The sequence below is a fragment of the Pelophylax lessonae genome (genome assembly GCF_965119305.1).
Source record: "Pelophylax lessonae genome assembly, chromosome: 8".
NCBI lineage: Eukaryota > Metazoa > Chordata > Amphibia > Anura > Ranidae > Pelophylax > Pelophylax lessonae.
In genome coordinates this window covers 250,869,737-250,891,089 of record NC_138775.1, presented here as the reverse complement: position 1 = coordinate 250,891,089, position 21,353 = coordinate 250,869,737, and the positions used below count along the sequence as shown (strand labels likewise).

At 43.6% G+C, this 21,353-nt stretch overlaps 2 protein-coding genes across 2 annotated transcripts in view; both read left to right on the top strand.

The window, feature by feature from the left end:
- The window catches only part of LOC309561367 (cytochrome P450 4B1-like), an 81,072-nt gene extending 73,294 nt beyond the window's left edge, over positions 1-7,778 (top strand). Inside the window, exons 11-12 of the mRNA XM_082265247.1 lie at positions 6,483-6,565; positions 7,440-7,778. Coding sequence (XP_082121373.1) covers positions 6,483-6,565; positions 7,440-7,629 — 273 coding nt within the window. The 3' untranslated portion in view covers positions 7,630-7,778. The remainder of the gene's footprint in view (positions 1-6,482; positions 6,566-7,439) is intronic.
- Positions 7,779-17,531: 9,753 nt separating this feature from the next.
- The window catches only part of LOC309561368 (cytochrome P450 4B1-like), a 31,491-nt gene continuing 27,669 nt past the window's right edge, over positions 17,532-21,353 (top strand). Inside the window, exon 1 of the mRNA XM_082265248.1 lies at positions 17,532-17,832. Within this exon, the coding sequence (XP_082121374.1) occupies positions 17,641-17,832 (192 nt within the window). The 5' untranslated portion in view covers positions 17,532-17,640. The remainder of the gene's footprint in view (positions 17,833-21,353) is intronic.

The window sequence follows — 21,353 nt, the reverse complement described above, 5'->3', positions numbered from 1 at the left end:
TATTTAAATTAAATTTATTAACTAACACACACCTCCTATTTCACTTCTGGTTTCTAACGATCTGACCACTTGCAATAAGTTGTACTACAGGAGGAAGAGTGGTCCTTTGCGACGCGTACAAAGATGCCTGCACCATAGAGAACACTACAGACGATATCACTACACTCTACAGAGCCATATAAGATTTATAAAATATGACAAATGCAACTTCCCAGAAGCAGGAAGCACCAAGGATATGACCTGGAATGGATCGTACTTCTCACAAATCACCAACTTTATTACCTCATATCTCTGTATAGGAGGAGGGTAGAGGAGGACGGATCGCACAGTCCGATCTTCTGCCGCTGCTTCCTGTATGGCTCCTGTCACAGGCGGAGTGCATTTCATATCACTCCACCTGTGACAGAGCCGGAACTATACAGGAAGCAGCGGCTCTGTCACTGACTCAGCAGACATCCGAAGTCCCCCGCGGCAGCCGGGAGATTGCATGGCACTTGCGGCACTTGCCAAAAGCGCAAGTTGGAAAGTCTTTGATTTTAACATTTGATTTTGGAATAAATGACATTTCCTGAACAGAAACCACATTTAGGGCTCATGTACACTGAAGCTCAAAGAAGATGCTCCTACAAGCTTTTGAGCATTTTGGAGCTGTCATTTTTTCTTCCTTGAAACTCCCATTCATGTTAGCCACTGTGTCCATGCACACTGCATTTGCTCTTACAGGCAGAACCCCCAAACGCCCCCCCACCAAACGCACATTTTTGAGAGGAGCTGTCAAGCAGAAAAGACACCTAAATTTCCCCAAAAAAGCACGAAAAAGCTCAAAGAAGCTCTAAAATACACATACAAAAAAGTAAAAATAAGCTGAGGGGAGGGTTTGTTAAAAAAAAAAAAAAAACGCTTATCCTCAAAAAATCTCAAGAAAGTTTAAAGAAGCTCAATAAAAATGTGCAAAAGCACAAGCTTCTTCAAGCTGAAATAAAAGCTCAAATGCCTGGAAAAGCAGCAGTGTTCATGAACCAGGGTCCATGCACACTGGGCTTAACCACTTGAAGACCAGGCCTATTTCTGACATTTGTTGCTTACATGTTAAAATCTGTATTTTTTGCTAGAAAATTACTTAGAACCCCAAAAAATTATATATATATATTTTTAGCAGAGACCCTAGAAAATAAATTGGCAGTCGTTGCAGTATATTTTGTCACACTGTATTTGTGCAGCTGTCTTTCAAACCTGATTTTTTTTTTTTTGGAAATTAATTTAAAAAAAAAAAAAATATTAAAATTAGCCCAATTTTTTTTGTATAATGTGAAAGATGATGTTACACAGAGTAAATAGATACCTAACATGTGACACTTTAAAATTGCACATACTCGTGGAATGGCGACAAACTGCGGTACTTAATGGCGACGCTTTAAAAAAAAATGAACGGATACCTGTTTAAAGTTACAGAATTATTGCTCTCCCTCTAACGTTCATGGCGATACCTCACATGTGTGGTTTGACTTGCGGGCGCGACTTATGTATGCGTTTGCTTTGGGGTGCGAGCACAAAGAGATGGGGCACCTCAACATTTTTTTTTCCTTATACATTTTATTTTTTTACACTGTCCCTTTAAAAAAAATAAAATTCTGATCATTTTATTGCTGTCACAAGAATGTAAACATCCCTTGTGACAGTAATAGGCAGTGACAGGTACTCCTTATGGAGGAATCTGGGGTCTAAAAGACCCCAAATCCCTCCTCTGCACTTGAAAGTATTAAAAAACGCCAAGATTGGCATTTTTGAATACTTTGGATTTTTTAAAACGGGTGCTGTTGGCTGCTGAGTAAGCCAGAAGTGACGTTGTGATGTCGCTTCCGGGTTACTACATCCGAGACCCTATCAAAGCCGATTCTGGCTTTGTTTCTGTCTCCGGCCAGCCGACTGATGTTTTGGCTGGTGGCTTGGGTCTCCGGTGGGACGGGAGAGCCCGGGCGAGCCAAGAAAGGCGGCAGGAGGGGGGCATCCCCTCCCGCTGCTTGTAATAACAACCAAGCGGCTGCTTAGCCACATCGACTGGTATTACAAAAAGGCCAACCGTCGCTCTAAAAAACGGTACCGGGGTGATAGCTGCAGCTGCAGGCATCACCTCGGTACAACCACTTGAATCCAAATGATGTACAGGTATGTGATTTGGCGGCAAGTGGTTAAAAAAACAACAGTTTTAATGGCAGAAAAAAAAAACTGCCCCTGTGGAGTGTTTTTGTAAAGGAGTTTAGGAGAGCTTAGGAACTTTTAGGAGAGTTTAGGAACTTTTAGGAGAGTTTAGGAGCATTTGGTTTATTTTCTGCCAGAAAACTTTGCTCAAAAACACAAAAAGAGGGTTTTTTTCTGCCTCGAAATACTGAGCCTAAAGGGATAGTTCACCTTTACCACAAAACTGCCTATGCAGATAAGGGGCATCTGTAGATAAAAACAAACTAGGCAGCTCTGACTAAAGTAGAATAAAGCCCTTACTATACAGTGGGTACGGAAAGTATTCAGACCCCCTTAAATTTTTCACTCTTTGTTATATTGCAGCCATTTGCTAAAATCAATTAAGTTCATTCTTCTTCCTCATGAATGTACACATAGCACCCCATACTGACAGAAAAACACAGAATTGTTGACATTGTTGCAGATTTATTAAAAAAGAAAAACTGAAATACCACATGGTCCTAAGTATTCAGACCCTTTGCTGTGACACTAAAACTCAGGTGCTTTCCATTTCTTCTGATCATCCTTGAGATGGTTCTACACCTTCATTTGAGTCCAGCTGTGTTTGATTATACTGATTGGACTTGATTAGGAAAGCCACACACCTGTCTATATAAGACCTTTCAGATCACAATGCATGTCAGAGCAAATGAGAATCATGAGGTCAAAGGAACTGCCTGAAGAGCTCAGAGACAGAATTGTGGCAAGGCACAGATCTGGCCAAGGTTACAAAAAGATTTCTGCTGCACTTAAGGTTCCTAAGAGCACAGTGGCCTCCATAATCCTCAAATGGAAGACGTTTGGGACGACCAGAACCCTTCCTAGAGCTGGCCGTCCAGCCAAACTGAGCTATCGGGGGAGAAGAGCCTTGGTGAGAGAAGTAAAGAAGAACGCAAAGATCACTGTGGCTGAGCTCCAGAGATGCAGTCAGGAGATGGGAGAAAGTTGTAGAAAGTCAACCATCACTGCAGCCCTCCACCAGTCGGGGCTTTATGGCAGAGTGGCCCGACGGAAGCCTCTCCTCAGTGAATACTTTCCGTACCCACTGTATAGTAAGGGCTTTATTCTACTTTAGTCAGAGCTGCCTAGTTTGTTTTTATCTACAGATGCCCCTTATCTGCATAGGCAGTTTTGTGGTAAAGGTGAACTATCCCTTTAGGCTCAGTATTTCGAGGCAGAAAAAAACCCTCTTTTTGTGTTTTTGAGCAAAGTTTTCTGGCAGAAAATAAACTAAATGCTCCTAAACTCTCCTAAAAGTTCCTAAGCTCTCCTAAACTCCTTTACAAAAACACTCCACAGGGGCAGTTTTTTTTTTCTGCCATTAAAACTGTTGTTTTTTTTTTATGACGCCTGACTGGAATTCTCCTTGGATGTTGCTAAGTACTTCTAGGACGTTGCTAAGTGAGGCCTAGTCATCACTGCTCCCCTCCACCATCACAGGAGTGAGCTCTCAAATGCTGAACTCAGAGCTACTGCATCAGGGGAGAGAGAAGGTGAGGGCTCACTCCGGTAACGGTGGAGGTGAGCAGTGATGACTAGGCCTCACTTAGCAACTTCCTGGGAGTACTTAGCAACGTCCTGGGAGAATTCCAGTCAGGCTCCCAAATGTGAAATATGTAAAGGGCCTACACCTATAGCAAGGGTATTACTCATCTTTAGTCAGAGCTGCCCAGTTTGTTTAGAATTTCAAGCTACCCTTATCTCCATAGGCAGGTTTTTTGTAAAGGTGAACTATCTTTTTGAAAGGTAAGCTCACCTTTAGGCCCCTTTAAAAATTGTGCGACTCGTCCCCCGATTTTGGACTGCAAAATTGCATGACAAGTCGTTTTCCATTATTTTCAATGAGCCCCATTCATATCAGTGCGTTTTGAAGTCGCACCGACTTTAAAGTAGTTCCTGCACTACTTTGGCACGATTTTAATGCGTTTTGAGGTATATAGCCCTGAGCCATTGCTCAAAATCGTGTCAAAATCGCATCAAAATCGTGCCGCGATTCGCGTCGCATAAGTGTGAAAAGGGCCTTAGGGAAAATCTGTAAGGTGACCTTACACTGGACTGTACTGTAGTCTCACGATCCTGCTCTGTCAGGTACTGGAACCCGCTTCACTGGTCCGGGGATTTGAAATCTTCCTGGCTGTCTCTCCTCTCCTTGCAGAGCTGACAGGACGAGTTAGACTAATTCTGATTGGTTAGCGCTGTCCATGTGATGGTGCTGACCAATTAGAATTCCTCTTGTCCGAGAGGTACGGAAAGGAGATCAAGCCACGGGGACTTCAAATCACAGAACACTCCAGGTTGCCTTGATTACAAGATTACATTTTAGCTTTTTACTAGTTTTAGTAAATCATAACGGCTATAGATAAAAAATAATAAGATCATTTTTTTTTTACAATTTATGACAAAATGAGATATACTTATACAAACTGTACACACAGTTCTCGTCAGGGCTGCTGATAGAAATTGCGGGGGGCCCATACAGACTACCTGACAGGGCCCCCCCCCCCAAAAAAAAATATTAAAGCTAAATTTCAATAAAAATACAATAAAATTATTATTGGCAGACACAAATACAACATAACTCACAGAATTCCTGTTAAATCTAAAAGATGAAACTGAGTTGATAAATAAATCTGTGTGTGGGGGAGGGGTTGGGCTCATGCACACGTGGGTGCTGTGGTCTGTGAATCAGTGGTTCATTTATGTGGCTTGAGCCACCTGGGGCTGTATGAACACAGGTGCAGGTCCTAATTCGACAGGCGTGGGGATGCAGGTGTACGGCCCGAACACTGGCGGTATGCATTGGGGGGCCACTCACCTGCACACCTGTCCAATTATAGGCCTGCGGTTGTGTTCATACAGGTGCTGCATCTCCATAGAATGATAGGTGGCTCCAGCCCAACACCCTCCTTCACACAGCCAGAGTATCTGTGGGGATGAGCCCTTAATTATATTTTTCTAACCTAAAAAACAGATCTCTCCAGCGGTGTGCTGTCCAGGGCAGACTGCACGGGGCCCTGTGATTTCTATCTGGAAGGCTCCCCGAATTTATTAAGACAATATTTTCACTTAGTGCCGGTTCACATTTGTGCGGCTGCGGAGATCGCATGTAATTCAGAGCGCACTGCTCCTTCATTATATGCGATCTCCTGTGCGGATGCGAATTCAGCCGCATCAGGATCGGATCGCACAGTGGTTCACACTTGTGCGATCCGATCCTGTGCGGACTGTCAGATCGCACTGCGATATGCGATCAAACTGGGGGTGTCATTAACATTTAACCACTTAAGCCCCGGAGGATTTGGCTGCTAAAAGACCAGGGTTTTTTTTGCGATTTTTTTACTGCGTGACTTTAACGGACAATTGCGCGGTCGTGCGACGCTGTACCTAAACGAATTTGACGTCCTTTTTTTTCCCACAAACAGAGCTTTCTTTTGGTGGTATTTGATCACCTGTGCGATTTTTTGATCATGCGCTATAAACAAAAAAAGAGTGTCAATTTTCCAAAAATAATATTTTTCACATTTTTTTATATGAAATTCCCCAAAAAAAAATGTAAAAATCTAAATTTTTTAACATTTTCGGCCAATTTGTTTTAAAAGCGTATTTTGATTGGTTTGCGCAAAAGTTATCGCGTTTACTAACAAAGGGAAAGATTTTTGTCATTTTTGGTGTTTTTTTTTTAACGCGTAATGGCGGCGATCTGCGATTTTTTTTGCGGTACTGCGACATTGCGGCGGACAGATCGGACCCTTGACTGACATTTTTGACACTTTTGGGGGTACCAGTGACATTACTACAGTAATCAGTGCTATACATATGCACTGTTACTGCAAAAATGACACTGGCAGGGAAGGGGTTAATTTTATTGGAGAGGGAGGGGCTAATGTATGCCTGCCGCAATGCCCTTCCTCCCGGCCGCATTGATTCCCCCATGCTGTTGGGGCCCCCCTGTGTGCCCAGGCCCCCTACAGGAGGACTGGTGGTCCCCCCTTATCAGCAACCCTGATGGGAGATGTAGTTTTGCAACAGCTGGAGGGCTGTAGTTTGGAGATCCCTGTCTTAAAGGATAAGCCCAGGCAAAACCTAACTAACGCTAAACCTGCTCTGTGCCACATTCTAAACCTAATCTATCTAACCCTGTAAAGCAAAAATCACTGTACTTACCTATTCTGCAGCCGATCTAGTCCGCCCGGTAATAATTGTATTTTACAATTATAATAATTGTATTTTATTTCCGATTTTAGGTATTTGATCCCCTTAGATTCTCTCCTGAAAATACCACCAAGAGACATTCACACGCCTTCCTGCCCTTCTCTGCTGGAGGAAGGTATCTCTGCGCTGTCTTTATACAATTTACAAGCAATGGTTTGAAAGACTGAAAGTGTGCAGATTCATATTAATCAAAATATCCGAAGGAAAAGCTGTTTTTCTTGTCCACCAATTAGATCGTTCCATTTATTTTTCCATTGCAGTAAAAGAGAGGGAAAGGTACCATCTAATTGGTTGCTTTAGACAATAAGAAGAGTTGTTTATGTTGACACTTTAGTTTAAAGCCCTTTATTGCAGCTTCAATACACAGTAATATATACATCTTTTACTTCCTGGAGAAAGCTAATTTAGGAAACACATAACATACAGTATATTTACCACTGAAAAATAATAATTTTATTGCAGAAAATAACTTACCTGCCCCCTTCCCAACATTAACCACTTTTACCCCCTTCCTGACCAGGCCATTTTTTGCGATACGGCATTGCGTTGTTTATCTGACAATTGCGCGGTAGTGTGACATTGTACCAAAATAAAATTGATATATTTTTTTTCCTACAAATAGAGCTTTCTTTTGGTGGTATTTGATCACCTCTGTGGTTACTATTGTTTGCACTATAAACATCACTGGTCACCCCAGTCTGGCCAGCAGGCACACGTAGACCTCAGCTCTGCGCTAGGTCAGCCGCGACATAGTCCCACCGGACAGGGGCTGGCCTGCGAGTTAAATGCCTGAGAAACCAAAAAACGATATACACTCACTCTAGCACCTACCTAAGAGGGCGCTACATCTGTGTTACTATTACAATGCTGATATTATAAAATTGGTGTATATTGTGACCATAGATTTCCTTTAACTAAAAGTATGTATAGTAAAAGTAATAAAATGTTATACAATTATTGAATTTATAACCATCCATCCCATCTCCCAGAAACTGCATTGGACAGAATTTTGCGATGAATGAGATGAAGGTTGCTGTGGCGCTCACATTACAGAGGTTTGAATTGTACCCAGATCCCAGAAACGAACCCATAAAGATTCTGCAACTGGTTTTGAAATCCTTAAATGGAATCCACTTGAATCTGAAGAAAATAGACCGCATGAAGGAGAAAGACTGGTAACGTCAAGGACCAGCAAATTTGTACAAACTTCTCTGAACAATTCAAGGACAGCTCAAATCATAGAACAATTGTTATCAATACTGTACACAAAGCATGTGCTGAACTGCGCTTTTATTAAAACAAGCATGTGTAATACCATTTATACATTACTTATGTAGATGACTAAGGCTTCTAATTAATCCACATGTGTCAAACACAAGACCCACAGGCTGAATCTGGCCCACCAGGCCATTTCATGTGGCCCTCACACCCAGGGCTTTTTTTCAGCTGAACGTGGCGGAACTCCATTCTGCCACCTTCAGCGCTCCCCGCTCACCACTGTCACTTGTAAAGACAGAAGCCTTCTGTGTTTACAAGGACAGCTTTCCCTTTCAGTGGCTTGTAGCTCTCACAGGTCCCTGCCTATCTTGCACCCTCACGGCGGGGACAGATGCCAACCAATGATCTCCCTGTGAGAGAGAGAGAGAAGGAGCCTCCTACACTGCCAGGAGGCACTAGACTATGGGCCGGGTAGGTGAAATGCAAAGAAGCTTTTTTTTTTTTTATTGGTGTGAGTGTGGAGTGAGTGCTGTGGAGGGAGATGAGTGCAGAAGTGGAGGATAGGGGAGAGAGGTGCAGACGTTAGACCCAAGGAGGGGTGTGAGTGAGATGTGGACATAAGTAGGGAAAAATAATGTGCCATGGGGGTCACGGAATGCAAATCCGTGTGCTCCAAATGCTGTGGATACTGCAACTAGTTTCCGAGGACATAGCCTCCTTCTTCAGGCATCTGAAGGAGGCTGTGCCCTCGGAAACTAGTTGCATTATCCACAGCATTTGGAGTACACGGACTTGTGTTCCGTGACCCCCTCGGCACATTGGTCCGATGTTCACAGCCGCCATAGACTTGGTTCCTCACCGCACCGCCATAGACTTCAGTGACTAAATGTCTCCATCCCAACTCCAGCAACAGCCGTTGGCTCAGAGCTTAAAGCTGCAGGCAGAAGTATATCATGGAGCAGCCATTCAGATTGGTGGATGGATGGGATCACTCTGGCTTCTTTTACGCTGTGACAGGCGTGTTGTTTCACTGGAACTATGTGAGTGCATTTTGAACAATCTTTTTTACTGTGTCAAAATAAAGAGGTTTTACACTAGGGGAGCACTTCCCTTGTTTTTTTCCCTTCTTATCTTCCATTATAGATTGTAGCCCAGACCTTGCCTAAAATGCACGCATCTAGATTTGTTTATGTATACCTACAAACCCTGCTAGCTCTGTAGTTCTGAATGTAACATCCAGGTTAGTGACAAAATTTACCCTTCTCTTCCTGGCTCCTGCACATTTCTATTGGCCAGTGAGGCGTCCCATCATAGCGATAGGCTAAAAGGAGTGTGTACGGATGAGGCAAGTAGCTGCACGCTACAAAACACGCTGAGAAGATATTTCAATCCATTAAGGAGTAATCTCCCAATGGTGGCATTGGATTTTCCTTCACACTTGTCTGTCTTTTTTGGGCGATTTGATGCATTTATCATGCTTTTTATGTTGTTTTTATGCATTTTGGTTTTTTTAAACTTTTATTGGTTTTTTAATTAAAAAAAAATACAAAACAGAGCCTTCCGGGCATACCCTGACTCACAGTATATATAATATATAGCACATTACTAACAGCACAACATTAGTACAAAACAAACAACGCCCAATGGGCAGTAACCTTGCTCAGAGTACCAAGACGTGAAGGAGGATGAGTAGATAAGAGTGTAGTCCCATTCACACAGCTAGAAGCACATTAGTACTGGGGTTCCTATGCATTTTTTATGCTTTTTTTGCTTTGGTCAATGACAACTAATATCCCCTGTAACATCATTACACATCTTCTTCCTTCGAGTTTCCTGCTTTCTCTGTGTTGTTGGTTGAGTATTTGTGAAGAGGGTAAAACATCCCTATCATCAAACACTTCACGGACAATTTCCTTGATTGACATATGATGCTTTCTGCAGTCCTTTGATTGGTGGTGGTAGGAATCATACAGTAATGGCCTCACTCTGACTAAATGGATGAAGGCTTCGACATCCAGTGTTCTGCAGCTTTGTCTCTCCATCTCCTCTGCAGCTTATGTTGAGAAGATATGCTAGGGCAAAAAAATTTAAAATGTGTCTAAAATGCATGAACATGCATTTTTGATGTGATTCCCTTAACGTCAACAGGTCCAAAAATCACACCAAGTCAAACTAAAAGAAAGAAATGCAGCATTTTCAAAAACAGACAACTAAAAATCGCATAGATGTGTAGCACCCTCAGTGTTACTAAGTGTAGGTAAATTCAGTTTGGCTCCTTTGTAGGCAGAGGAGCAGAGGTTAGTTTGTGGTTTTAACTGGTTATAGCTGTACAGGACTTTAAAGGCTGTGGCACTGTTACTTCCCCCTGTTTTCTGGAAATCTGTGGATTGTTCTAGAATCTAGTGGGTGGAGGGGCAGAGACTGCAGGATGCATATTTATGGAGTTCCCACAATTCCCTGAGAAGGCAAGGCTCAGTAGTTGGGGGAACAGCCCATAAATACTCAGAAGCCTGGCAGTCAGGGGACCCCTGTGCGAGAGGGGGCTCTGCCCCTGGGCAGAAGGAAGGCCAGAAGAGGGAAAGAGCAGAAGAAACTGGAAGCCTTATACCCTTTATCAGTCTCAGCTAGGCTTAGCTAAAGACATCCTAAAATCAAGACCCGGCCTGTATAGCAGTGTGCCCATACAGCAGCCTCCTGGATTCCAGACACCACTTAAAGGGACTGGGTGAGTAACTGCCATTTCAACTTACCCCAAGCCTGTAAAAAGAAGACAGTAAGGCGCCATACTTTACATGTCTGGGACCAGGGGACAACTTAGAGACAGTGCAAAGCAGCCAGAAGCATTCTCATATCTCGTATTGTGTCATAGATTGGGACAGTAGTAGCCAGGTGCTTTGGTATTCCTGAAGGGAGCAGCACCTGCATCTTCAGTTTTGGAACTTTGTGTTGTCGCTGCTGCTGCACCCTGACTTTCACTGGTGGACAGCATAGATGAAGTCATTTCTCAGCAGCCAGAGACATTATCAATTCATCAAGTGTTTATGCAAGGTCTTCAGTTGTGGGCATCCCATGCATCTCTATTCCCTATCCAAGTTCATCCCTTTAAATAAACAAAACAAGACTAAATCCCCTGAACTGATTATTGGGCATTTGAGAAAGTGTAAAAATTCCTGTTGCCTGACTGTGTGGGGGAAAAACTGAATAAATCCAGTGGCTGGTGAGTGCTACAGATGTGAACGGGCACAATAGGAAAAGATGGGATTCCTCTTGTCATGTGACATCCCACAACGCACAAAAAAAATGCAGAGATGTAAATGTAAACTTGATTCTCTGCTAGGATAGACTTCATTTATTATTGCAATATATGACTTGAAAGTTGTTCCTTTTTAAATGCTTCATGTATGCTCTGAGATATTTTAAATAAAGAATAAAATATACACATACATATATATATATATATATATATATATATATATATATATATATATATATATATATATATATATATATATATATATATATACTGTGTATGTGTGTATCCATATAGATAGATATATTATATATATATATATATATATATATATAAATATATATATATATATATATACTGTGTATGTGTGTATCCATATAGATAGATATATTATATATATATATATATATATATATATATATATATATATATATATATATATATTAGGGCTGTCAATCGATTAAGATATTTAATCGCGATTAATCGCATGATTGTCATGAGTTAACTCGCGATTAATCGCACATTTGTATCAGTTCTAAATGTACCTTAAATTAATACTTTTCAAGTTTTGAATACATTAATCAACATGGGAGTGGACAAATAGACGCTTTATGCAAATGCATGTTTATTATTAGTGAAACCATACTTAACATAGGATGAAGTGTTTCTTTCTGTATAGACCACAGAAGAAAGAGGGTCAATTTAGTCAGCAGTAATGTTTGAGGCTATTAGTGTGTAACATAGACAGTTTATTGATAAATATATTGGGGTTTAGTAACACCCGTGCAAGATAAGGTTGTTAGTGAATACAATCAGTGCATTAATAGGAAACAAGACAGACATAACATAAAGTGACAGATAACCGGCCGGCATATATTAAATTACTTCAAGTGATATACATATATTAATCACAACATGCTTTAATAGCCGTAAATGTTCTTGAAGGGGCTCCTTTTGGGCAATCGGTCGTCGATTTTAATTGGTGACTGTGTATGGGCAGTTGTTCTTATTGAGTTGCTCCGAGGAAATTGTTTAGGGGTGGTTTTATCTAAGTATTGAAAGCAGGGCTGTAAGAACTACCGCTCAAGATTTCCTTGGTTGGGACAGCAGAATATGGCTGTATTGTCGTTATTATATAAACGTCGGTTCAGTACCGCATATAAGTGGAAACAGTGCTCCGATGGCTTAAAGCCATTTCTTCACCCCTGTGTGGTGAATGCTTTATGTACCTTTCTGCCGATCTGTAGGTCAGTGCGTCCGCTTCCGCTGTCCTTTACCGCTGTTGCTCTCGTGCTGTCATCAGTCTCCGCTCTTCCTCGTGGTTCCTGGCGTCCGATGCTTGCTTGGAGCGATGAGGGGGTGTGCCGCCAGGCTAACTTGCGTAGCTTCGTCTGGACGTCGTAGGCCACGGGTCAAACAGGTGATGCGCGCTGCATTAATCGCGCGTTAAAAAAATTATCGCCGTTAAAATGAATCTGAGTTAATGCGTTATTAACGCGCTAATTTTGACAGCACTAATATATATATATATAATGGCCCAAGATTTGATCATAACAGCAAGACATTAAAGACTGCTGCAGATATATGTGCTGGTAACTATATGTAACTGCACTTTTTAGCCGCAACTGTTTTTTCCAAGGACAGAGACTCTAGGGAGGAAAGAAGGACAAAGTCTGTGGGACTGAGAAAAATAACTACTTTTATTACTTGTGAAGCAATGATAAATTCGCTTCCATAAAGCAGTTCACATGCAAACAGTATATGCTAAATGCTAACAGTACATGTAGTATTGCTTTAAAGTTTTCATAATACAATATTTTTCATGATATTGATCCTTTAAAGTGAATAAACTCAACTGAGCAACTTTACATCACTAGCCAGTGGATAGTACATAGCTACAATCCAAATGCTCCATACCATTTTCCTTTCTGCGATATCACTGTATGTTGTTATTGTGATGTGATTTGCGCATGCACCATTCCACTCTCATTCCCGGCATACTGGTCGCGCTGGGACTTGCAGAGCACCTTGCTGGGATTACCTTATCTTCCATCCGCAGCTAGGCGTTCACCGGAAGATATTTGTTCTTTTGAAACTTGCCTTACAGTGTAAGTCCACCCTAAAACTAAAATCCCTGCATCTATAGACCTCCACAATCTAACACTAACCTATCTAGCTCTGTAAAGAAGAAATCAGTACACATACCTTTTTTGAAGCCGATCCGACCCGGTTTCCAGTGTGGGAAGCTCTGTAGAGGACACAGCCTACTTTTAACAGCTGTGAAATGAATGGGGAGTGACGTCACCCATAGACTTACTATGGGGCTTCCATTGTTGGATGTGTCTTCTGCACCCGCCTCCAAAGTGAAGCCGCCGCTGACAACTCAGCCTTGGATCAGCTCGGATCGGCTTCAAAAAAGGTATGTATACTGATTTTTTCTTTACAGGGCTAGATAGGTTAGTGTTAGATTGTGGAGATCTATAGATGCAGGGATTTTAGTGTTAGGGTGGACTTCTATTTTAACCACTTTATGACCGCCCGCCGCAGTTATACTGCGGCAGGCAGCCCCTCCTGCGCAAACCGCCGTAGGTATATGTCGGTCGCAAGCAGGGAGCTAGGGGGCGAGCGCACGCCGCCGCCGGCATGCTCCCGCCCCGGCTCAACAGCAGGGCAGCCGATGCAGCGGGCAGGCCTGACACCCGCGATCGTTCCCCACTGAGAGAGAAGAACGGTCAGCTGTTGTAAACACAGTTCATCGTTCTTCTCCCTGGAATGATCATAGAGCCCCTGTGATCCTTCTATATAGGATCACAGGTCTCTGTGGTCATTCCACAAGCCATGCCCCCCCCCCCCCACAGTTAGAAAGACGCCCCTAGGTACACATTTAACCCCTTAGGGCTCTTTCACACGGGCGATCCGATCAGATCCGCCTGTCAGTTTTTTAGGCGGATCTGATCGGATCCTCCATGCAGCTCTATGGGGCAGCGGATGTCAGCGGAGACACCTCCGCTGACACCCGCTGACATCCGTATCCGATCCTGTCCGTGAAATCTGGACGGATGGAAACCCTATTTTTCCATCCGTTCAGGGATCGGTTTGGATTGGATCGGATGAGAGCGGACAGGCGGTCCTCTCTCATCCGATCCCCCAGAGAGAGCAGCGGGGGCTGTGACACCTCCCTCTCCGCACTGCAAGCGGAGACGGAGCTGTCATCCGCCGGCTCAGCAGGGATGGACGGAGGCGGACCGTGTGAAAGAGCCCTTGGTCACCAACACTGTTAACCCCTTCCCTGCCAGTGTCATTATTACAGTAACAGTGCATATTTTTTAGCACTGATTACTGTAGTAATGTCACTGGTCCCCCCCCAAAAGTGTCAAAAATGTCAGTTAGGGGTCCGATCTGTCCGCCGCAATGTCGCAGTCCCGCAAAAATGCTGATGATGCTTTAGGCCAACAGTCACATTGGTCCATTTTGACATGCGATTTGAGTTGTCAAATCGCATGTCAAATCGAAGCAAATTGCCGGCGATGGCACTGTTCGAATAGGTGCAACACCGACTTTGTGGCGCTGCACCGATTCAGAAAAAGTAGTTTCTGTACTACTTTGGTAACTTCGGGGGGCGCTTTCCATAGACATCTGTGCAGGAACCTGCACAAATGTCTGTGAAATCGCCCCCGAATTCGAAATTAAAATGCCGGTTTGAAATTGCACGAGTTCAGCTGAACTCGCACGATTTTAAACTGGCCTCAGTGTGAACCTGGGCTCAAAAAGGGATAAAGAAAATAGAGGTTTAGCCCCCCGGTCACACCGAACATGACCTTGAGATCATGCTACTTCACTTGAACAATTTCAAAGTATTATTTCTTCAAGTTCTACGTAGAAGACATCTGTGATTTCATGCATAAGTCATACCTGAACTTGCAAAACTTGCGACTCCGATTTGACCGCTTCCATTGCAGACAATAGGGTGTGACTTGTCATGTGATTTGAAACTATCAAATCGCATGACAAGTTGCACCGCTGTGACCGGGGGCTGAAAATAAATCAAATCCATGTGTGATTATGGTGTGGAACAGCTATGCAGAAAAGCTTAGAGCAGAATGGCTTCTCTTTTGCATTGAGCACAAACTGTAACACAGAGCCTAATAATGATCCCTCTGGGAACAACAATGATTTCTCTAATGTATAGTCTCATGGCACATTTGTTGAGAAAATCATCTATTAACCACTTCTGGACCGGAAGGATTTGCCACCTTAATGACCAGGCCATTTTTTGTGACGCTGTACCCAAATAAAATTGACGTCCTTTTTTTTCTCACAAACAGGGATTTCTTTTGCTGGTATTTGATCACCTCTGTGTTTTTTTGATTATGCGCTATAAACAAAAAAATAGCGACGATTTTGAAAAAAAAAAGCAGTATTTTTTACTTTCTGCTATATAACATTCCATTCAATTTAAAAATCTAATTTTTTCATCATTTTTGGCCAATTTGTATTCTGCTACATATTTTTGGTAAACAAAATCCCAATAAGTGCATTTTGACTGGTTTGATTGGTTTTGATTGAGTTATCATGTCTACAAACTAGGGGAAAGATTTATGTTATTTTTATTTATTTTTACTTTTTTACTATAAATGGCTGTGGTCTGCGATTTTTAACAGGACTGCGGCAGACAGATTTGACCCCTAACTGACATTTTTGACACCTTTGGGGGGTCCAGTGACATTACTACAGTAATCAGTGCTAAAAATATGTACTGTTACTGTAATAATGACACGGACGGGACGGGAGACCCGGGTGAGCCGCGGAAGGCAGGGGGAGGATGTCCCCTCCCGCTCCTTGTAACGACAGCCGTGCGGCTTCTCAGCCGCATCTGTTGTCATTACAAGACAACTGTCCGTCGGCTATGGGTGCCGGTACCGGGGTGATGCCTCTAGCTGCAGACATCACTCCGGTACAAGCACTTTCCCGAAATATCGGCAATATCGGTAACCTCGGGGGCCGATTCCGATATGTCAGGGCTCCCGCTCCTTGTAATGACAGCCGTGCGGCTTCTCAGCCGCATCGGTTGTCATTACAAGACAACCGACCGTCGGCTACGGGCGACGGTACCGGGGTGATGCCTCTAGCTGCAGGCATCACTCCGGTACATGCACTTTCCCAAAATATCGGCAATATCGGTAACCTCAGGGGCCGATTCCGATATGTCAGGGCTCCCGCTCCTTGTAATGACAGCCGTGCGGCTTCTCAGCCGCATCGGTTGTCACTACAAGACAAGTGTCCGTCGGCTATGGGTGCCGGTACCGGGGTGATGCCTCTAGCTGCAGGCATCACTCCGGTACAAGCACTTTCCCGAAATATCAGCAATATCGGTAACCTCGGGGGCCGATTCCGATATGTAGGGAAAGTGCATATCGGCCCTCGATATATCGGCTTGCCGATAATCGGTCGATCACTAATCAAGATGCTTGTTTATCAAGTCAAAATTTATAAAAAAAAAAATTTTGCTTGTCTTGCAAAACACTCTCAGCGCAATTGTCAGTTAAATGGCTTGGTCATTAAGGGGGGGGTAAACCTTCTGGTCCAGAAGTAGTTAACCTGCGGATAATTTGTATACACCAATCACACTTAAGCTGCATTCACACTTCAGCGTAGCGTTTTTACCGCAATTTTTACCGTGATTTTACCACGATTTTCAGGCGTTTTTTTCCAGGCGATTTTGGAGGCAGGCATTGACATCTATCAAAAACGCTGGTAATCAGCCCAAAAAGAAGCTCATGTACTTTTTTCAGCTACAGGCGTTTTGCAAAACGCTCAGATGTGAACAGGGGCCATTTAAATGAATGGGGTTTTACTTGTTGGGCGTTTTGGAACGCTTTTTTTAAAGCTGCATTCACATGTCAGCGTATGGATCGCGGGCAGAATCGCCGCGATTCTGCCCGTGATCCGGAAATCATTGCAAATCGCGGGACGCCTGTGCGTTGCCCGTGATTTGCAATAGCACCCCAAACGCTGAGCGATGTTGCCGTGATTTCCGCCTGCCGAATCACGGTAACATCGCGCAAAAAAAAATCACGGGACGCATTACGCTCCAAAGAAGCTCTTGTACTTTTTTGGGCGTAATGCGTCCCGCGATTTTTTTTTTTGCGCGATGTTACCGCGATTCGGCAGGCGGAAATCGCAGCAACATCGCTCAGCGTTTGGGGTGCTATTGCAAACCACGGGCAACGCACAGGCGTCCCACGATTTGCAATGATTTCCGGATCGCTGGCGGAATCGCGGCGATTCTGTCCGCGATCCATACGCTGACATGTGAATGCAGCCTTAGCGTTTTTGGAGCTGAAAAACACTCAAAAACTCCCAGGTGTGAATGGAGCCTTAGGACACTGTGATCCAAACAATGAGTTAAGCTTCTATATATAAAAATTATTTTTGTTACAGAACATGTTATGAATTCATTACTGTTTTTTTGGTCTGTGTTTAGTTAATCGCTGTATCAGGGATGTTGGTGCCAGATTGCACAGTCACAGTAATTGACCATAAAGCACATTACTGTTTGGGTGAGGTCTTCCCAGCTGCTGTAGAGTATTACACATTGCTTGGCTCCACCTCTCTGCCTTCTGATCCTCTCTCCTCCTCTGTCCTCTGTCCTCTGTCCCTGATGTCAGGTGCTTCCTGCTGTCACTTTCACCTTCCAGTTTGTACCTGGCAGGGAATGTGTCATGGCTATCAGTGGACTGTTTGGCTTTCCGTCTCTGAGCTTCTATGATGTGTGGCACTGGACTGCCTGGCTCTGCCTCCTCTATGTTCTCTTCAAAGCCTCCAAGCTGTATGTGACATGGAAGGAGCTGAACAGAGCATTCAGCCCTTTCCCAGGTCCTAAACGTCACTGGTTGTATGGAAATGCTCACGAGGTAAGATATATGTGCGTAAATTCACTTTAAAATGTATGTCTGAGATAATTCATCCAGGATGAAGGGGGAATTGCTTTTTTTGCATGTTTTTTTGGACTGCAGTTACAGACCTTGTCACAAGATCATTTATTTTTAGCACAAGTCTCCCTTGTGCAGACATCCAAAATCCATGAGATGTGTGCCGCCACCATAGATGAGAAGTCAGCACCCCCAGCAGACTCAAAGCTGTCACCCAAGGAACTCTATGATATTCCTTTTTTAGCTCCTCCCCTGTCAGCTACATAAAAAAAAGAGGGAGGGGCAGAGCAGCTGGGGCAGCAGTAATTGGTCACTCCCAGAAGAGAAGTGGGCTATGATGTGTGAAAAGGGAATTCATTCTTCCTAGGGTAGTGATGGCGAACCTTGGCACCCCAGATGTTTTGGAACTACATTTCCCATGATGCTCACCTACATTGCAGAGTGCATGAGCATCATGGGAAATGCAGTTCCAAAACATCTGGGATGCCAAGGTTCGCCATCACTGGCCTGGCATTCGGATTTTCTAGCAAGGCACATTGCAAGTGAATAACAAAATAATTTATAAAAAAGTAAAACACTACAAGTAAGGATCCTTTCACACGGGCGGTGCTCCCTGCGGACTCCGTTTTGCTCAGCGGGGATCAATCCACTGATCCCCGCTGAGCAGGTGGATGACAGCTCCGTCTCCACTCTATGTACAGAGACGGAGCTGTCAGATCCCCGCTCTCCTCTATGGGAGATCAGATGAGAACGAACCAGCTGTCCATTTTCATCCGATCCGATCCTCCAGACGGATGGAAAAGAGGGTTTCCATCTGTCTGGATTTCACAGACAGGATCCGATCAGGTAGCTGCAAGTGTCAGCGGAGATTTCTCCACTGACACCTGCTGCCCCATAGATGTACATGGAGCATCCGATCAGGTCCACCTGAAAAACTGACAGGTGGACCTGATCGGAAAGCCCGTGTGAAAGAACCCTAAGAATATTAAATTCTTGATTTTTTTCTGTTTACAAAATGTTTTTATTGCGATATCGATAAATGAGATACTAAGCCCCGGTTCACACTTCTGCGAGTGCCGGGTTCGCATGTAATGTCGGAGCGCACTGCTCCGACATTACATGCGATCAGCTGTGCGGTGCGAGTTTAGCCATACAGTTTGTATGGCTAAATTCGCATTGCACCCGGAGCAAACTCGCGCAGGAGGCATTTTTGCAGCCGCATCAGGATCGGATCGCATAGCGGTTCACACTTGTGGGATCCGCTCCTGTGCGAACTGCACGATCGCACTGCGATATGCGATCAAACTGGGGGTGTCATTAAGATTACATTGACACCCCCAGCGTATCGCATATGGCAGTGTGAACTGCCGGGGGTGCGTGTGCGATGCGGGAACAGGCTGCGAATTCGCAGCCTTCCCGCATCGCATAAATGTGAACCGAGCCTAAATGTGCTGCAGCCGTGGTAACCCAATGGAAACATCCACAGAAAGCGACCATATAGATGGATCATAGATACAGTATACAAATAGAATATAGATTCTATTTAAATACTTGATTTTTCCATGTTTTAACCTGCATTTTTTTATGTTGGTGACTGGCTCTCTTTAACAACTTCTGGACCGGAAGGTTTTACCCCCTTAAAGACCAGGCCATTTTTTGCATTACAGCATTGCGTTACTTTAACTGACAATTGCGTGGTTGTGTGATGCTGTACCTAAATAAAATCAATGTCCTTTTTTTTCTCACAAATAGAGCTTTTTTTTGGTGGTATTTGATCACCTGTGCGATTCTAATTTTTTGGGCTTTAAACAAAAAAAGTGCAACAATTCTGAAAGAAAAAAAACAAAAAAAAACAATATTTTTTACTTTCTAGTTTCTGCTATATAACATTCCCAATAAAAAAAAAATCTAAAAATCTAATTTTTTCATCATTTTAGGCCAATTTGTATTCTGCTACATATTTTTGGTAAAAAAAAATCCCAATAAGTGTATATTGATTGGTGTGCACAAAAGCTATCGCGTCTACAAACTAGGGGAAATATTTATGTATTTTTATTTATTTATTTTTTACTAGTAATGGTGGCGATCTGCGATTTTTAGCGGGACTGCGACATTGCAGCGGACAGATCGGACCCCCTGACATTTTTGACACTTTTGGGGGTACCAGTGACATTACTAAACGAATCAGTGCTAAAAATATGCACTGTTACTGTACTAATGACACTGGCAGGGAAGGGGTTAACACCAGGGGCAATCAAAGGGTTAAATGTGTCCCTAGGGGGTGCTTTCTAACTGAGGAGGGATGGGCTTGCTGCATGAACACAGAGACCTGTGTTCCTAAATAAGAGGAGCACAGGATCCCTGTGTTCATAACTGACAGAACAGCAGTCTGCCTTGTTTACAATGGCAGGCTGCCGTTCTGTCTCCACGGGGAGCGAACGAGGGTGCCCAGTGGCAATCGCGGCTGCCGGGCCTGCTGATTGGCTTCCCTCGCTGACACAGTCATCTTCTACCCGGGTTTTCCAGGCGCTGGCCTGCAGCCATCTTGATTGTCCAACGGGGGATGCCATCCGTTTGTGCATGCATAGGAGTTCAGTCATTCCGGCAAACAAGATCTGTGCCAGAATGTAAACTTGGCTGCGCATGGGACACCTAACATCTATAGGCATTGGTCGGTATTGGTTACATTGAGAGCAGCAATATTTGTAATCTATACACTTATCAGTGGTCTGGAGTTTGAACTCTTATTATGATTTCAGGGATGACTTCAATCTGATAATGTGCCCTTGTTATCTGTTGTTGATGTACTCTGTATGGTCTATAAGTCTTTCTCATATTTTTTATTAAGGTACAATAAATAACCACAATATTATCTTGTGCGTGTGAGCATAAACCCCATTCTCTGAGTTAAGGTTATGACTGAATAATGTCTTCAATGTGCTTGAAATTTCCACTACCATTTTCTGATGCCCCATAAATCCATGTATCATCGATATTTCTTCTTACTGAACAAACAGTAAAGTGCACAGCTGAAACCAATATACAGGAACTGGCTGGCTTTCCTTAAGATTTGCAAAATAAAGGACATGCTTGGGTGACCCACTCACTTCTGATGTTTCATGGAAATCTAGTGTAGCGCCCTCCTGGGTAGGTGCTAGGCAAAGCATATATGTGACCCTGTTCTGCTTATCAGGAGGGTCTGATCTGTTAGTTAGCCTGTCACATGCTTCTTGGTGTGACCTGTTGAGTCTGGGGAGTCTCCCCACTGTATCCAATGAGGGACCTTGTTGGACAGTGGAGGAAACCTAGCCAATAGCACACCAGGGTTTATGATGACTGTCCTAGTGTGTGGGAATAAATCCGGAGGGAGCATGTGACAGGGTGTCTTTGGGTGGGAAGCCAGGTCCCAGGAGGAGGGTGACGGCTGTCTCTCCTCCTGTTGCTGAGGAAGGTGGTCCAGGCAGTTGGCCTAGAGACCAAGGGTTAAGCTGGGCTGTAGAGGA